Source organism: Globicephala melas, chromosome 5 (assembly GCF_963455315.2).
Source record: "Globicephala melas chromosome 5, mGloMel1.2, whole genome shotgun sequence".
Taxonomy (NCBI): domain Eukaryota; kingdom Metazoa; phylum Chordata; class Mammalia; order Artiodactyla; family Delphinidae; genus Globicephala; species Globicephala melas.
The window spans coordinates 101,642,048-101,661,751 of NC_083318.1; the positions used below are offsets into that span (position 1 = coordinate 101,642,048).

The 19,704-nt window shown below is 42.6% G+C and overlaps 1 protein-coding gene across 4 annotated transcripts in view; it reads right to left on the reverse strand.

Annotated features, from left to right (window-relative positions):
- Positions 1–2,292: 2,292 nt before the first annotated feature.
- WDFY3 (WD repeat and FYVE domain containing 3) overlaps positions 2,293–19,704 on the reverse strand; it is a 262,639-nt gene continuing 245,227 nt past the window's right edge. For all 4 annotated transcript variants that reach the window (XM_030847029.3, XM_060299607.2, XM_030847033.3 and 1 more), the window contains 7 exons: positions 17,350–17,529; positions 14,377–14,559; positions 13,120–13,216; positions 10,528–10,851; positions 9,801–9,912; positions 9,158–9,355; positions 2,293–5,450 (listed from right to left, as the gene is read on the reverse strand). In XM_030847029.3, coding sequence (XP_030702889.1) covers positions 5,327–5,450; positions 9,158–9,355; positions 9,801–9,912; positions 10,528–10,851; positions 13,120–13,216; positions 14,377–14,559; positions 17,350–17,529 — 1,218 coding nt within the window. In that variant the 3' untranslated portion in view covers positions 2,293–5,326. The remainder of the gene's footprint in view (positions 5,451–9,157; positions 9,356–9,800; positions 9,913–10,527; positions 10,852–13,119; positions 13,217–14,376; positions 14,560–17,349; positions 17,530–19,704) is intronic.

The window sequence follows — 19,704 nt, forward strand, 5'->3', positions numbered from 1 at the left end:
CCGCAACGGGAGAGGCCACAACAGTGAGAGGCCCGCGTACCGCAAAAAAAAAAAAAAAAATTACATATTGGTAAAAGATAGATTCAATGTACCAGACAGACTAATGGAGTTTAAAGTAGTAGAGTATAAAAAGTTCACTGATGTAGTTTCAAATGCCACATAGTGATCAATCTTTAAGAAACTGAAAGCTATTCAGAAACAATGACCTGCATAAGGTATTAAAATATCCTTCTCCCCGCCCCCTTTTAACCACATACCTGTGTGAGACTGGATTTTCCTCATATGCTTCAACCAAAACGAAGAATCACAAGAGACTGAATGTAGGAGCAGATATGAGAATCCACCTGTGTTCAATTAAGCCAGACATAAAAGAGATTTGCAAAATCGTAAAACCATTCCACTCTCTTCACTAATATTTTTTGTTTATTTGGAAAAGTTTTTTTTCATATAAACACGTAATTGATGTTATTGCATAATAGTTTCATCATTGTTACTTCTAAATAAATTATTTTTAAGATCTCAGTTTTGATCTCTAATACAATGACTACTTATAGATGCAGCCCCTATAAACAAAAATGGTTGGAGGCCTCAAGTTTTTAAGGATCAAAAGGTCTTAAGACCAGAAAGTTGAAAAAGCATTACTTTAGTCTCATCCCATTCTCAGGGTCAGTGTTGACACAGGAAACCTGGTGCACCAAGAGGGATCACATGAGGGGCTTCGGAAGTCCACAAACTGGGGAGAGCTGCAGGCTCCATCTCTGAATTACTGTGCCAGGGCTCTCCCAACACCATGTTATCTCTGAGTGTGGTAGCTTGGTTTGGTGCCATTTCTAGCAAAAGTCAACAGGAACAATAAATAAATAAAAAGGAGCTTTGCAATGGGTGGGAGAAAATGAGAATATTGATAAGACAAAAAAGACTAAGCTAGTGCTAAGCCAATTCCATTGGACTGCTTCTTCAACACTCCAAAAGGGCCAAAATGAGGGCTGAAGAGGAAATTTTATTAAAGATGAGAAGCAAATGGCAGAAAAGGGACTCACTGAAGATCATTTGCACATTTAAACCCTGAAAAGAATTTTTGCAAGCCCGTATTTGATAGCAACTCTTCTTGAGGTCATTAGAATTATGAGTAGTATTGCATTAAAACAATGAGAACTGCCCTAGGTTTTCTCTCTTACCACTGAGTTATTTTTGAAGAAATATCTACTGTCATAGAAGTTGTTAGCATTCTCTATCTTCTGCCTCTAAAGTGGAGTTGCACTGGGGTGGAATTTGTAATAAGCACAATATCCTCAAATGTGGAACTCTGCTGATCATACTTAAAATGAACTGGGAATTTTGTTAGTATCTTTAGAAAGAAGAAAAATCACTAAAGCACCCTAAATAAACTTAAAAATTGTTTTCTACATTCTCCTGTTCTGGGAAGTCAATTTTCAAACCAAATAAGTGAGTAACTATAAAAACGGATGTAAGTTGCTAACACTCTCAAAGACTGAAATGGCAAATTATCTAGCTAATGACAGTGGGGCACTGTGCTTCCAGAAAGGGGGGGCAGGACACCAGAGTATTCCTGATGTGAATATGGCAGGGGCGGGAAATAGACAGTTAGATGTATAATTTATTACTGCTTACTTTCCACAATATGATGGGTAGAGAATAGGCTCAGGGAAAAGGAGCCCAAACCATGCGATGCAGTCCTTTTCCACAGGTCCATTCAAGTCTGAGGGTCGTGTCTCCCAGAAGCCACTTGCCTCTCCCTGCGGCTGTGCACACAGCCCCAGGAGTCCAGCACAACTGGGAAGCTCAGGATGCAGAAAGCCTGGTTTTTAAAGATGGATCGCACTAGAACTGGAACCAGACCCTAGCAGCCAACAACTCTGCAAGCAGAGACTTTAAGCAGGCACTTCTGAAAGATATATTCACAACTAGAAAAGAACTACACAAAGTTTTATTAGACCTCAGTTTTGTTTTGTTTGTTTTTCCTCCCCTGAAGAGCTGGCTTAAAAACTTTCCTTTTTCTTTTCTTTTTTTTTGGGAGGGGGGTGAGAAGGGGTGGTGGTAGATAGTAGGTATTTATTTGAAATGAAAAAAAAAAGTATCTGGACTATTGCATTTAATCATGTATTGTAATTGTGTTACTCTACCTTTTTGCATCAGAGACAGATATACAATGAACATTCAGTTATCACAGATTGCACACTAGATAGTAATTCTTCAGGCCTTTTACATAACCACCAAAGAACAGATATTGGATTCTGCAATATAGTACAAAAGTCCACAATCAATCCAGTCTTAGCCAGTATCTTCAATTTACTTCTGTTGCTGTACAAATAATTGGCCATTACTAGGGCTTACAAGTTAATAACAGGACAAAAAAATATACATTGCACTGACACAAAAAGTCAGCTGTGTTAATAGTCATGCAACAAGTAACCAAACTTGCTGAAATTAAAAATACTTTCTAAAAACAGTTTTAATGGCATAAATATTTTATACACAGTTCATTTACCGAAACAAAATGTATTTAAATGATACAAAGGAAAAATAAGTTTCTACCAACTTTATACATAAGAAAGTGCAAAATAACTTATCTAGAGTGTTTTGCTATCATTCAGATGGATGGCTGCTAGGGGCAGCTATTCTTCTCTTCAAAAGCATGACATTACAGTTGCACAATACACACGAATGTTAGAGGACATGGATGGATGGATGGATGGACAAACTACAAAGATCAGGCAGAAGCCCTGTGAGGTACTCTCAGAGAAAGAATATGGACCACACAAAGGTGGATGTACATGCTGAGAATATATGTTGGTAAACAAATTTACATGGAACAAAGAAGGACATTCAGAGGAACGATTAGTTTACGTGAGTGTACGTGTATGTGTGAGTGATTTGTGATTTCTACATTAAAAGCAAAAAGAAAAGAAACCCACTGAACAAATCAGTTGCCCACAGCACCAGCTGCCAGAGGAAATACTATCATGAGGGTTTTGGTTTCCACCTTCTAGTTATGGAAGTTGTGTTGGAAAGTTTAAAAGTGTTCATCCCATATAACTTCATATCACATAGAGGAATAACCTTTAAATAGCTACATACAGACATTCATATATTCAAGTCTTTAAAGAACATCTCTGCCATTGGGTTTGGGGTAAACATGGTTTGTGGACACAAGGAGGACGCCTCTTTTAAAAAGTGTAGAATAACACTGCTACAACTCATCTCTAGGGCCGGACAGGGGCAAAGCCCATGATTATGTGAGAGCACAAGTCCTGCAACTGTTGAACATCCAGCATTATTTATTAGAATTGAAGAAAGAAGGTGAGGGGGGAAGAGGAAGGTGGGGAGGAGTGAGACACAGAAAGGAAAACAGAACACAACTTTTCTTCAAGTTAAAGTATTAATGCCAATAATCCTTTTATTAACAAGTATATTTGAACTTTTAGAAATGGAAGTGTTTTAATCAATTTTGATATGTAATCATAAATAGACTGTAGGCTCAAACCTAGGTAAATAAAGGTTTAAATTTAGTAAGCATAAGGCACTAAAGCAGCCTTTATATTTTCTCTTGGAGACCTAGTTATCAGGAAGAACAAATTTGTTCTTAAGCTGGTTTCAGCCCATTAGGTACAAGATTACTATTGTACCAATGCCTATTTTTGAATGCATGTGCATATATGTGCATTTTAGTGCATAAGTGTGCCTGTCACCAGGGCCTAAAGATGAAAAATCGGGAAAGCCAAAGCCGCTGTCCTTCATATGATAACTCCATGAGGTGTGAAGGCCTCTCCTTCCTTTCTTGGGCCATAAATGCTTCTACATTTTCCAAATCACAGGGCTTTTAGAATTGTTCATAATATTATCACTAAATATCTGAAAATGTTAAAATCTAGATTAATTGTTTCATTTGTTTTATATATATATATTTATATATGTACATAACACACATTTAAAAAAATCCCACCACCAAAGCTTTTTTTCTGTAAACTAATCTCTTAGCCCCCACCAGCTTTAGTCTCCCTGGATTTGTGTGTTCTGTATCCAACTAGAACAAATTAAATAACTAAATATTAAAATACTGTAATTATATTCATAGCAAAAACAAAAAAATAGACATTGATACAGTATAAATCTCACTGTTTTCAGGTAGATGGCATTAAATGGTAAAGGTTAATTATAAGCAGTTCTGACATGATTCAGTTTTACAACAAGGTTTATATGTTAATTCTGTACACTTCTTTTTTTAACCCTTTTTTGAAAATAAGCTATAGTAGAACATTAGTGTCACCAAAGACACATACCTCTTATGTTCTATGCAGGAGAAGTTAAAGTGGGTTACATGCAAATATGTTTCCATTAGCTGAGGCAGGGCTGTTTCCTGCACTGCGTCGATTGCCCGACCACCGCTATGTAGTGCTAAGAGGGGACGCTATGACCAAAGGGCAGTCCAAAGAGAAGTTTACAAGGGGCCTTATGACATTAGAACAACACTGAGGTGGTGCGTAGCCACGTGTGAGATGTAGCCACGTATGACATGCCCAAAGATTTCCAGGGTATCTCATGACCAGACTCTTATTCTCCCACACTGTTTCCTAAAGAAGGTCCACATGACACTGTTTTGGTTACTAGCTTAGGTTAAGTGGAGATACTGCGGGCAACTTGAAAGAAATGACATCAGGCACATGGGCTGGGTTTGAAAGGGGGGGGGGGCGGAAAGACCACAGATAACGTCTTTGAGGATTAAAAAATAAAACATATTTATAATTAATTGGTAAGCAATGTCAGACAAACCATACGTATTTCATTGAGTTAGTGGTTTAGTTTGAAGTCTCATGTTACAGGCAGTTAAGTCCTTATTTAGAAAAAAGGCCTTTGTACCTATTTACAATATACACAGTTACTTGCAAAGAAGTCAGATTTACAACTATTTTCTAAAAGCCTTTTTTTTTTTTTTTTTTTTGTAGTCGTTGGTTTTTCCAAATAAGGATGAGGAGCTCTACAAAAATGAGACGCAAGAAAAGGGCAGTTAATACATGAGGATTTTCTCTTGGAGACAGCTATTGTTAAGGGAGAATCGGATATTGAAATGTTGCTCCTAGGAACCACCTTGTATTCTTCTTGTGCTGTTCACCTGAATAGTGTCTGCCCCATGACTGTACTCTACACCCGTTTATTCAATGTTCCCTTTGAATCCCACACTTCAAACACGTGGTATGAAGAGATGTGTAAACGGAGACTGTTTTGATGCCTTCCGAGCTGCGAGTTGTGACAGGGGAATAGGGAAGGGGGTCTACAGACCGTGGTCTCCAATCGGCTTGTTGAATCTTCAGCAATTTCGAGGCCCATCTTCTGAACCTCTCTCATGCTGTAAATTGTAATAACAGTTCTGACAAACACGTACCGGGGATGAGATTTTCAAGCGTTTGATTTCTGACTGAAATCGGCTGCACCTAAAGGAAAGGCAAAATGAGGTAGTTATGGGTCTTCTCCATGTTTGATCACTGGGCTCAGAAACACGAATTTAAAATCTGAATGGACAGCTTGCGGTATAACACCCAAGACTGTACGGGGCCAGAAAAATGCCCAGAGCCATACTGGTTTGGGTCATGTGGTTTGACCAAGGACCAAAATGAGTGCTGTATTATTTGTGTCATTCTATGAAAAAAAGTAACATTAAACCAAGGCAAGCCATTTATTTGACTGCAGAGAATTTAAAAAAAAAAAAAAAAGATTTTTCTACAGGATGAAGCCAAGGAAGTGAACATCTATGAGGCTACTCTTCCTGTGCAGGATGGAAATGCATTCTTCCTCATGCCCTATAAACTTGGGCAGTATGCCAATGTCTTTACTTGGAGCCTTTTTTCTCTTGGCAAGAGAGGACTTACCACCCATTTCAAAAGACACTTTGGTCACTATCAACTTCCTTTGGGCTTTTAAACACTTTGGTTCACTCCTCAGTCATTTCTTAAACAGGTAGTTTGGCTTTTCTGTCTGGCCCAAATTTTCTCATTTTCTGTTTATCTTGACAGAATTCCCTGAAGTGGACTATACTTAGCGATGTCAGAGTCCTTCATAGAAAGCACTCCTATTCCCAGCCTAAGGCAGGGTATGACCTTGGGTGTGGCACTTCATCACTTTGACCTTGGCTCTTCATAAGACTGAAACAGTTTTATTTCTTCCATTAGACCAGTAAAAGTAGCCAGAGAATACATGAAGTACAAGCAGCCTAGGGGGTTTAAAGAACTGGACTTTGAGGAGACCCTCAAGAATGAAGGCTGGCAAGCTCCCTCAGCAACAGAAGGGCACAAAGATCACGGTAGAGCTACGCCCTCCTGGACAGCATTCCTTCTGTGCCTGCTCTGTCATAATCAATCACTTGTTTGGTTTGTTTTTCAAATAAAGCCTCCCTCCCACATTTGAGAGCAATAGCTAATTTAAAGAATTACCTACATTTAAACAGTACTTTACAAATTAAACTCTATAAAGAACAGATGTGTGCCAGCATGCAAATGGAGGTGCTGACTATCAGAAATTATTAGATTGGGGACTTCCCTGGTGGCACAGTGGTTAAGACTCTGTGCTCCCGAAGCAGGGGGCCCTGGTTCAATCCCTGGTCAGGGAACTAGATCCCATATGCATGCTGCAACTAGGAGCTTGCATGCCACAACTAAGGAGGTGGTGAGCTGCAACTAAGGAGCCCACGTGCTGCAACTAAGGAGCCTGCCTGCCACAATTAAGACCCGGTGCAATCAAATAACTAACTAAATAAACATTAAAAAAAAAAGAAATTATCAGATCACTAGGCTTTACAGAGTGGGTGTCTCAAAGCACAGGACCGCAAGACAGAATCCTCTGCCAGCCTCATAGAAATTCCTATAAGAAACGGCTGGCAGCAACATTCTGCTGCTTCATCTTGAATAAGACTTCCCAGGAGAAAAGGAAGACATTAGTCTGAAAAAAATTAATAATTATAATAACACTTCTTACTGAACACCTATATCACCAGACTTTGCACCTGGTGCTTTACAAAACTCATACACGATTTCATTTAATTCTCTCAACACCTCTGTTGGGCAGGTGTAATTATCCACATTTTACAGATGAAGAAACTGAAGCTCAGAGAGGTTAGTAATGTGCCTGAGATGGCACAATGGACAGCAGCCCAGGGAGCATTTGTCAGTGTAAACCCAAGGCCACCCCCTTTCCAATAAGCCAATGCCCCTCAATAACTAACTCAGAAGCAATGATATAATTTGCGTTTTCTGTGAAAGCATCTCTCTAGTAAGGTAATATAAGCATTAGAGGGTACCGCCCATGGGATCTTTTCTGTTGTCTGCCATGGAAAGGACTGTACATGCATATGTGGGACCCCAGGGTATAACAGAGAAGGTATCCAAATCAATGGTGATGGGACAGCTGACTCTTCATACTGGGGAAATATAAGTGATCCCCACCCCATGTCATACTCTCAAATAAATTCCAAATGGATTTGGACCTAAAGACCTCAACATGAAAAACAAAACTTTGAGGACTTCCCTGGTGGCGCAGTGGTTAAGGATCTGCCTGCCAATGCGGGGGACATGGGTTCGAGCCCTGGTCCGGGAAGATCCCACATGCTGTAGGGCAACTAAGCCAGTGTGCGCCACAACTACTAAGCCTGTGCTCTAGCGCCCGAGAGCCACAACTACTGAGCAGCCCGAGTGCCACAACTACTGAACCCTGCGTGCCTCGAGCCGGTGCTCTGCAACAAAAGAAGCCACCGCAATTAGAAGCCCGCGAACCGCAACAAAGAGTAGCCCCAGCTTGCCACAACTACAGAAAGCCCGTGCATAGCAACGAAGACCCAATGCAGCCAAGAATAAATTAAAAAAATAAGAATAAAAAAATAAAAATAAATACCAGGTGCTTTGCACATATTAGCCAAAAAAAAAGAAAAAAGAAAAACAAAACTTTGAAACTTTTAAAAGAAAATAAATAAGGCTATCTTTATGACCACAGGACAGGGAAAGATTTTTTAAGACCAAAAAACAGCAAAAGTCATAAAAAGCAATACATGCTACTACATCAAAATTAAAAACTTGTGTGACAGAAAAAACATACATAAAGTTAAAACACAAGCCACAGACTGGCAGAAGGTATCTGCAAGACATGTGAAAGACAAAGGATTAGAGCCCAGAATACATAAAACAACTCCTCAAGTAGGGGGAAAAAAATCGAAGAGCAAACGCAAAAGGAAACTGGGCCAAGTTACCCAAGAGGAAACTCAAACTGGCAATAAGCATATGAAAAGATGTTCAACCTCAGAAGCACTGCAAGTTAAAACAACAAAGCACTACTGGCTATCAGATTGGCAAAAGTGGAAAAGTTTGGCAATACCAGGTGTGAATAAGAACAGGGAGAATTTGCATATCCTGCTGGCGGTGGAGTAAACTAGCACTACTGTTCTGGAGAGTATTTTGAATAACTAGTTAAGCTCACGAGTATGTCTACCATCTTCAAGTCCGTTCTGTGGTATCTCCTCTAGGGAAACTCTGGCTTGTGTATTAAGAGGGCATTTATACGGGTGTGCATTGCAGCATTGTTTGTAGTACTGATAAAATGAAAGAAAATCCTTTAACAGTCCATCAAAAGGGAAGGAGATAAATACTGATATATTCATACAAAAAATATGACAGCAGTTAAGATGAAATTATTAGAATAATAGTTATTTATGTGAATGAATTTCAAAAACAATGTTGAGTAAAAAAAAAAAATAAGTTACGGAGGGGTACAGACAGTATGCTACATTTATGTAAAACTGAAAACACAATAAACAATAATATAGTGTTATCTATGAACACAACGTATGCACTCAAAGTAAAAACACATGGAGAAGAGGGTGTGATGGGTGAGGGTGAAGAGAGGACCTAAAATGAATCTGTACTGTTTTATATGCAAATGTGATCAAATGTTAGCACCTTCCCAGCCTGAGTCACGGGTGGCCATGTGTTTGTGATGATTACCTCTGTATTTTCCAATGTGACAAATATTTCACAATGGCAGTAAAAAAGAACAAGGAGGAAGTGAAGGCTGGTTTAGACAGACACAGCGTATGGGCATAACGCACATCCTCAGAGCTTAACCCACAGACACTCAGGAAGCTTGTATCTCATCTTACTTCTGGCAGAAGAGCTGACCGCAGTTCCTGCAATGGTGCCGTCTTTCCGTGAGAGAAAACCGCACGGAGCAGCCCGAACAGCTGTCCCCTCCTTCGTCCTTCACCCAGTGGTCAGCGGCGGAACGGCCCGGCTGGTCACTCACAGACCAGCTGAAAACCCGGCCTCGACTATCGCCCACGAGGATCCTACTGTGGTCCCTGCAGGAGACACGACGCAGAGTCACCGCATGGAAGGCCCCGGCCCCCGGCCCCGCCATGCGGCCGGAGAGCTTCCGGTGACGCCAGTTCCCAGGGGGCGTGTGCGCTGGGGAGGGGGTCGTGCGTGCAAAGGGACAAAAATGGGACTGAGCCCGAATGTACGCTTCCGTTTCAGCTCCCCTGGAATCGAACCGTGCCGTACCTTTGAAGAACACAGAAAGTGAAGTTTTCGTTTTTATTTTTTTTTGAAGGCAAAGCTTTTTGGTTTTTGACATTCGGAAGTGAAATCCACACACCGGCAGGTTTCTTCTTCTGATTCGTCTGTTGGAGCCACACATGATGATGCAGATGAAACCTGTGCTCCCAGAGACTGCCTGAGTGTGTGCGCCCAGGCTGAGCAAATGGCCCCGTGGGGAAGAGTGGCCGAAAGAGCTTGGACACTTACTTGGAGACGCCCAGGGCAGTGATCTCGGCCGGGTGTGCGTTGTCCTTCCGGTCAAAGGCCGTGTGCATAGTCAGCTTACTCCTGAACACCAGCTGCCGTTCCCACCGGTACCCTGGGGTGGAAAAGTGCGACGTGTGACTGACAAAGTGAGGGGAGCCAGCGTTTGTTAGGTGCACCCTAACCCGCTGCCCTCAAACGTCAGGGTGCTGCAACACACAGCTCCGGCAGCCTCTCTGTTCTTGGCAGCTGCTGCCTCAGTTAGAGGCACAGAAGTCTGGCTTGACACTGACCATGGACCAGTTCAGGCCTTCACAAAGACACACACGGAGAAGGGGAAATCCTCAGTGCAAGAAGACACAATTTCTCCGGTTGAGGACCCTGCCCCAACTCTATCATAGGCAAAGTTACCCGTGAATACAATTTTATCTATTTATCTATAATCAACAGCTTGCCCATTTTCAAAGGCTTTCATAATCTGTGAATGAACTAAGTTTTGGTCTGAGGTGTTATTCTTTAAAAAATGCCCAACGTATTGCAAACACCATGGTAGGAGAGAATGCCGAAGGGCCTTTAAGTCTGCCTTACACAAGAAGAAACTTGAGGCCCTCTTTGTGGGGGGTCTTTGTCACAGGAATGGGGCAAGGGAGAGCTACAGCTCACTGCCTCCGTCCACCAACCCTCACGCCACCCACAAGAGGTGAGAAACAGACACCAGGCTTCAAGTTACCGGGCTTCAATCTGCTGAAATTCCGCGCTTCCGCGGGATTGGGGTGGGGGTGATTAAGGGGAGCCTGCAAGTGAGGTCTGGTCTGGCCCTCTGAATAGTTCACAAATACGAAGCCGTCTTTCTCATCGAGGCTGAGCTGGTCGGACCAGCGCCTGGAGTCATCGGAGCCACTGTCATTACACCAGGTGGCTGTGGCTCGGCAGGAGGCCGCCCGGGGCCTGTGGCTGGTGCTGCTGGGCTGGCTGGGAGTGTCCCCGGGGTCCTGGATGACGCTCTGCTCATCTGCTTCGGAGTCGCTGCTGTCCTCTTCCTGGGCTTCTGGCCCTGGGTATTGCGGTGGGAGAATTAGAGAACACACACACATTAGAGTTAGACCCAGCGTTGTCCCGTTGGTATTTTTCCTCTACTAGTTAAGACACAAGAGACATACTATTTTAAGCTCAATATTACAGTAAGAGAAAATAAATTGCCAGAATTTCCAGCTAGGTACAGATATCAAAACGGTAGAATTCCGGAGTTCACAGAATGCTTCTGGCCAAAATCCTTAGCTTGGCATTCATTCTTTCACAATCTGGCCCAAACCTGCCTTTGTGGATTCTCACTACCTGCCTCACATTTCTACCACAGTTCAGCTGGATGGTGCCAACTCTGCTCTCCACGCAGCCTGGCTGCTCCTCTGTAGAGCTAATTTTGCACACTCGGGTTGGCCCTACCTAGACTCACCTTCCCAATCTCTGTGTGTTCCGATGTTACCTATCTTTGAAAGCACAGCTTAAATACTTCTTTCTCTAAAATCTTACCTGGTTCCTGCAACAGAAAGTAACTCTCTCTTCTGGACTCCTTTAACAGCTGTATGGCTCTCACATATTTAAAATTTTCACCCCAAACTATTACTTTCCGTCATTCTTTCTACAACACAGTGGTCAGTTGGAGAGAAGGGGTCCCAAGCACAGTGCCTTCCATACAGCAGTCAATATAAATGACAACATAGATGAACGAACTGTGGATGTAAGCTTTAATTTAGAGTTTTGTTCTTCCTCCTCTTTCCATTGTTACTGTGCATTTCTTCATCTCAATTCCCTTGCAGTAAAGTCTACTGCAGGGAAAATTTATGGGAAATAAATATATGTAACTGGAAAAAAGGAGAGCAAGAACAAGTGAGCAAGCACCAGCCCACTACAAATATTTTTTAGCAAGACAAATACTTAATTTGGCTTATGATCATGAAAGTCTTCAAACAGCAGTCTTTGAAGCAGCTTTGATTTCCAGAGAACCATTAGCTTATCTTCCCTTTCACCCAGGCCACTGTCCTCAAGTCCCACCACTTCGACACCGTCCCAAGTCATTCCTTCCTGTGGGCTGCTCTCCCCTCTGCCGCTTCTGCCAAACTTCGTCCACAGTGTGAAACATAAGGAAGACGAAGACATACAAATGTCTCTCCTCCCCAAATCCAACCCTTTCTTCTATCTCTCTTATTCATCTTTCGCTGTTATCTACTTAACACGCTTTGTTAAAAGGAAGGGAAGGGACCCACTTCTCACTGGACCACACAATCCAATGTCTGACACACAATAGCTATTAACCCCCAAATACTAACTGAATTGAACTGAATTTTTAGGTCCCCAAATGCCCAGATGACTTTCTCAGTGGAGCTACATTTGACTATGGAAATTTACATGCATTAAAGCAATACAAGCTTTAAAATGTTCTGTCCACCGGTTCTGGCAAAGAAAGTAAAGACTACTTTCAGCTTACAAGGGCAGGGGATTTGTGTCTCTCTGATAATGAGCCTTTTTCCTTAACAACTCCCTCACATCGTCAAATTCACGCTGAATTCCCAGTGTACAAAAATTAACCATGGAGAGACGATTTAGAGGTTGAACTTAAAAAAAAAAAACCCTGTTCCTTTCTATGAAGTGTCTTACACCAACTGTTCTAAATTGATGAGGGGTAACTTCTCTGGAATTCAGTAACCCAAAGCACATCTTAGCCTGATTCTCTGGCATTGTTTCCAAACATTCTGCATAAATATAATCTATCTTTATATTTCACGGGAAAATTTTAAAGTGCTTCACAAATAACAGATAGCAGAATACAGATCACCAAGCTTCTGTTTGATGAATGTTCTTCTTGAGCAGGTCCAGGGCGTGGACCCTGGTCTGCCTCTGTGAATAGTTTACAAACACGATACTGCCCTGTCACTCATAGGGAGCTGTTCAAGTGAAGGGTGAGACACATGTGGGACTGAGGTGTGGCCCTCCGACTCATCCAACACTGTGCCCTCTGGATCTGCTTTGTATTTTTCAGAACTGAAAGCCCAAGCCTCTGGTATTCCAGGAAGCTTGTAACTGTATTTATTATGGGATGTGGAAGCCGACCACAAAGACACTACCACAAGGGTTGCTGCCTGGTGAACCACACAGAACTTTGCATGCCTGCTCAGCTGGCTTACTAGGCAGTGATCCTGCTTCTGACAGCAACGCCCAGCCTCAGGCTCTTGCTTATCTTGGTTGATGTAAGTTTACGCATAATGACTTAAAAAAAAAAGAAACATGAAAACTATTGAAAAACTTTTTAGAAAGTATTAAATACCTATTTGTGCTTCTGGACAGTCTTCCTGCATTTCTAGGACTTCAACAGTCTCAGGAGCTGGTGTTTCAGGAACTTGCAAAAATTCCATTCTCCAAAACTGAATTTAAGTAAGTATGGAAATGAAAAACAGTTGAACTGATTACAGAAACAATTTACCAGTTACTGGATGAAGATTGGTTCGCAGGGTTAAACAGATAACTTAATTCCTATTATTGTGTATAGTTAATTTCCCTGTATCTTGAAAAATGTGGCAGGGACTGCTTACAAATAAACAGTTCTCCCCAAACCGTGTTCCATGAGATATGAGTGGGTGTTTCATGGTCGACAGAAAAGGACTGGGGTCAAAGAGATTTCAAAAACATAGTTCAACTAAGTACACGTCTTTGGTTCTGACAAAGAACCTTGCATATACTAACATATACTCTAGATCTCCAAGAAGGCGTACAGGAAGCAGGATCCCCAGACATATTTGGCTACGGAGCTCTTCACGATGCCCCACAGATGGGGTAATGTGGAATGCTGCTCTGCAGACTTTAGGGTGTGCCTGCTGTCTGAGGTGCAGGGTGTGGCGTGGGATTGGCCGATGGCCTCATCGTTGCTCAGCATGTGACTGTGATTACAAGGGCAGCAGCCAGCTGCTCTCTGCTTTTATAGAGTGCAATTAATGAAGAAAGACACAAAGAAAAATCTCCCGAGAGAAAAACCCAAATATTAGAACAGGCTACAAAGGTAAATACTCTGTGGATTTCATTTTCGGTAGAGGCCCAAGGCATGAAAACTAAGAAAAGGATAAAGTATCTAGGATTCAGGTGAAATCATACAGGATCCTAGACAGGGAATGAATGGATGACCTGAGGCCCCTGGAAGCATTTTCTAGCTCAGTGATTCTCTGTAGAGGAGACACAGTCCCCGTTTTCCCTAAGAAGCCGTTTGACAAGCTAAAAAGCCAATACTTATGCAAGTGACATTTTTAGCAATCCCGAGGTGACATGGAAATCGTGTTTAAGTGATCTGCTTGTGTCAAGCTGTCAAGTGGTTAGCGGCACTAATAGATCTACTTAATGGGAAGAAAAGAAGCTGAGTCACTGATGTTCTCTGCGTCTGATAACCCAATGGACAATGTTTCTTTGCATCTGAGTGAGAGTTTGCTGAGCAATACGACAACCTCCAGGTGTCCTTCAACTGTGGACAGCTTCAGAAGTTTCAGGTGAACCACGGCAGCAAATACTCTAATGCGTTTCCTCACGGCCGACTTACCCGGACCACACCGTCTGAGTGTCCTGTGACTATGACATTCTGTGTGTCCCACTCGTTCATCTCCGACACGCAGCAGCAGATGATCTGCTGGCTCCTGCCTGTGAATGTGTTCACACTCACGACAGGGTTCCCATTGATGCTCCACACATGGATGTACGTGCCAGCGCAGGACACAATGTCCCCCTGAGAAGGTGAAGAGAAACTTCACTCACTCCAGATTACATTCTAATTTCAGAAGCAAACTGAATCCTTGGCTTTGCTCTTTGGAACCCTCTCAGTCCTCTGACTAGTGACTGGGGAATTTCTGAGGTAGACAGGAATCCAGTGCTTGCTGACTTAAAAAACAGAGGCCTCTTTAAGAATCTAAGGTTGCATGGAGGCTGCGGCTGAGGTGATCTCGCGTGGAGATGGGGCAGGAGCCCTTCCACGCTCCCAGCCTATGCCCCGACGCAGTGCTGAGCCCCGCTTCATTCCAAGTCAAAGCTACCTGTAATCTGAGGGTTGATGAACTGCTCTTTTTCCTCCCAGTATTTACAAAATCTATTTATACCTTCCACTGAGAGGTAGGAATCCACTTAGTTTTATCAAGTGAGCCAAATCACCAAAACCATAGGGTAGAAGAGAAATCTGTCAGTCCATGTACAGCTGTAACTCTCTCCAATAAGTGCAAAGATGAAATCCTGGTAACACTGTAACACCCTATTAAAAAATTTGTTATTCACTATAAGAGTGGGGGAATGAGGAAAAAAAGAAGAAAACTAGTATATAGGTCATTTCTTGGCAAACTGAATAAACCCTAAGAACTCTCTCAGCTGATAGCTCAGGTTTTCATGAGTTCTAAAGATGGGAAAAAAACTAACCTTTTCCTTCAAATTCTACCAGGTTGGGGGGAATACAACCTGGTGAGAATACTATCCACTACTGTTAAAGGAAATAAGACACTTCCTGAAGCATCTACTCTGTGTCAGTTAGTGTGGTGGACCCTTTAGACATCCCAAAACTTATTCACCATCTCATGCGGCCTCCCTTACCCCTGAGACAGCCTGACTGGCCTGATGCTAGGTAGTGACTTCAGAAATGATTCGGTGAGTTTCAGTACATGTAGTAGGCACATGAGAACCTACAGAAATTGGCAGATGGTCATCAAAAGCAGAGGGAAGTTAGACACTGAACAGCAGTGCTAACACAAGAAAGAAGGTAAAGGGGAGGCAGGGGTGGCATGATAAGGCGGCCTGGGGCTTTTCCAAACCACTGTCTGTGCTGGTCTTGCTACTGTTTTCTCCCCCCGCCCCCACCCCACCCCCCTCCTCCCTCTGCCCTTAGTCTACCAAGGTGGCAAGAAGCAAACCAAAACCCAAACAAAAATAATACTTAGCAAAGCACTGCTGTGTGTACCTCTGTATCAGCCCTGAACCACCTCTGACAATGCGTGTCAGCAGCTGAATTTTAATCAATGGCCTCAGTCTCTGCAGGAGACAGGAGAGAGCCACTCCACGGTGCACTATGCAAGATCTTCTGCAATTACTCCAGGGTGCCTCCATTAGAGCAAACCCTGTGCTTATGAGGGCTGAGAGTAAGAAGAAGAATCAAGGGCAGCTGCAATATAGCTTACGCCCAAAGTGCAGAATGAAGTAAAGTAGGCTTGACAATGGCTGAAAAAACATAACAAACAGAAATCTTTTCATGAGTTATGAAGAGATTACAAAAGCATCTTAAAAGGGAAAAATCAAACACATCCATAGTGTCCGCAGCAACTACTGCAATCCAATGGGTGTAATGCTGGCTCAAATAACAACTAACGATAAATAAAATTGTCAGCATTTGAGTTAAGAACAACCCCAAAACAGAGTGCTTGAAATAGTACAATTAAGCATTTGACTCAGAGCAACACAGCGGGGATCAGAGTGGTTCCGTTGCACTGACATTTCCATAAACCTCTTACGTGCACTCGTAGGACCAACCCAAGGTGCTGTTCTAAAGACATTTTAAGCCTTTCAAATATACCAGAAGCAAATTTGACTCTTTTTCCCCACATGCTCCCACTCATTCCCAACTCTGATTACTCTTATTATTATGAGACATTCCAAGTGCCATTAACTAGAACTGAGTTAACTTCCCTTTTCCTTTGAATGACTACAAGGTATCTGACTAAAAGCATAGTACTTAGCATCTTCTGGTAGAAATTAAAGATGTAGCCTCCCTCAAAAGGAAAGTTGCCTGTGGGTGATGATACGACATGGCTAGAACTACTCTGCGTCATGTAGGATGATCCCAGGCAGGGCTAAGGGGAAGAGTTGGAATGGATATTTAGAGCTAAGAAGTGATGAGGCTGTGGGGGAGCTGGTTGATTTGCAAGACTGATCTGCCTATGTGATCATCTGCCCCTTGGACACAGAGACCTCAGTCTCTCAAAACCTATCATTAGCATCCCCTGTTTACCAATACGACTTGCAATGACTATCCTCCCCTCCCTGCTCAGTCTGCATGGGGGGTTTCTACACCAGTGCATTTATTTTCTTCTGATTCACTGTATTTTTGAAAAAAGATAATTTCTTTGATAACTTTGGAATCTGTTTAGAAAACAGTTTTACAAGAATTTTTCTCTTGTTTGGGTACCCAAATGTTACTCTTTTCACTTTATATAATAATTACTTTGAGTATACTTCATAAAACTTCAACAATTTTGACAAATCCCACAAATTCCTCACCTTAAAAAAAAGCGTATTCTAGAATGTTTAATTTTGTAATAAATCTTGCTCTTTAAAGTATGTTGCAGTGACTGGATTTGAAGACAAAATTGCTCTCTGGGGTACAAACTTTAATATCCATTCGCTTTTGCAAACAACATCTAAAACAAGTGGCTTTTATAAAATGCATGCCTATCAACTTAGAAAACAGAGTCATTTTTTATTTATGTAGGCCAGAGCTATTTGTCTTCCTACATATAAACCAAGTGGCCAATTTACTACTTACTGTTAATTCATTGATACAGAGAGCAGAAACGGGAGCCCGATGGCCTCGGAGCTGGGTTAGGAACGACAGTTTGTTCAGATCCCAAATGATGCAGGTTCGGTCACGGGACCCGCTGACGATGATGTGATAGGCTAATGATGCGGTGGCACAGGTGACAGTATCAGTGTGGCCAAGTAAGGCCTAAAAGGAGAACAGACAAAACCAGGCTGACCACAGTGGCAGTGCTCCTCACGGGACTCCAGGAGAGCCGGACGCGCTGGGAGCTGACAGGTGCACGTACTGGGAAAGGGTGCCTTGCATAGCAGTATCTGGAAGGTCTTCATTCTCTTCTTGCCACTGTCCCTGCCTCATCCCACCAGGGGGAAGGGAGAAGTCTGGAGGACTCTGGAGGCTCTAATCTCCATTTTTATATTACTTCTCTCCTGGACTCGGGCCAGTACCTTAGAAGGAAAGGAGAATGGCAACTGCAACCCAGCTGGGGTTTCTTCATACCTTTTACACATGGAGATGTATCGATTATGGCCCCCAAATTCAGAATTTAAACTCAGAATCTATTCTTTTGTGCCATCAACTCCTCTAAGTCCATTCTAAGGAACTACAATTGGATGGATTTTTAAAAATCCTAGTGCATGGGTGTAGTATGTGGTCCCAGAAAGATACAGGAAAATGCAGTCCTGATGTGTCTGCTGAGCGTCTGTTACTGAACTGGAGACACCTGGACATCTCCTGTGCCTGAGAGGGACCCCTTCTTCAAACTAGAATAAAAGCTTCTCTTTTGCTGGAATATGAAGAGAAACAGGATCCAGGGAAATGGCAACGTGGGAAAATAAACATTTTGAAGGAAAAGATTCAGATTACTGTTACGAATTCCTGAGTATTTACTATTTACTTAATGAGCTGGCTTAAAATTTTGGTGATGCAGACACCCTTACTGTATACTTAGCAAACGCCAGAAGGCTGTTTTAAGTAAGAAGTACTTTCTACTGAGGGGTTACAGGCACACTAGCTTTGAAGTCCATTTTCTAAACTGAAAACACTGGAAGCAGGAGCGTTTGGACCAGCAAACTGCACTGTCAGCCTTTTACCTGTTCACGTCGAGACCGTGTCTCTTATGGGCTTCCCTTTTTTTTTTTTTAAATCTTTTTTGTCTTTTTTTGCGGTACGCGGGCCTCTCACTGTTGTGGCCTCTCCCGCTGCGGAGCACAGGCTCCAGATGCACAGGCCCACGTACTGCAAAAAAAAAAAAAAAGCAAGCTTGGGGCTTCCCTGGTGGCAGAGTGGTTGGGAATCCGCCCGTCAATGCAGGGCACACGGGTTCGGGCCCTGGCCTGGGAAGATCCCACATGCCGCAGAGCTGCTAAGCCCGTGTGCCACAACTACTGAACCTGCGCTCTAGAGCCCACGTGCCACAACTACTGAGCCCACGTGCCACAACTACTGAGCCCACGTGCCACAACTACTGAGCCCTCGCACCACAACTACTGAGGCCCGCGCACCACAACTACTGAGGCCCGCGCACCTAGGGCCCGTGCTACACAACAAGAGAGGCCACCGCAGTGAAAGGCCCACACACCGCAACAAAGAGTAGCCCCCGCTCAATGCAACTAGAGAAAGCCTGAGTGCAGTGGCAAAGACCCAATGCAGCCATACATACATACATACATACGTACATACATACATAAGTAGAAACCTTTATGGTAAATTCACATATCAAATATTAAAAGATGATGGCTTAATTATAAAAGGATTCTTGCTTTGATTAAAAATTTATAATAGTACATAACAAGTGATCAAAAATATTTGTTAATAATATCATCAGTGTTTCTTCTGAATACATTCATGAGTTTGTCAGGTTCTTAAGCATTACGATAAATGAAGAAACAGAAAAACAAAAGAATCAAAGATTGAATGGTCTAGATGAATGAAAATCATCCAAAAGAAGTTATTATGAATCAATAGCAAATATAACTTGGTTTGCAAAAATTTAACCTACATATAACTTCTGAGAAACATTTATATTACTTAAATATATTAAAAAAATATCACCTAAAGACAACTTACTTCAGATTTTTAAAAAGGACAGCTTGGATCATTTTCAGAAATAGTATCTTCTGATTTCATTTCCTTTTTAAATTATTTATTTATTTATGCAGTATGCGGGCCTCTCACCATTGTGGCCTCTCCCGTTGTGGAGCACAGGCTCCGGACGCGCAGGCTCAGTGGCCATGGCTCACGGGCCCAGCCTCTCCGCGGCATGCGGGATCCTCCCGGACCGGGGCACGAACCCGCGTCCCCTGCATCGGCAGGCAGACTCAACTACTGCACCACTAGGGAAGCCCCATTTTCTTTTTTTAA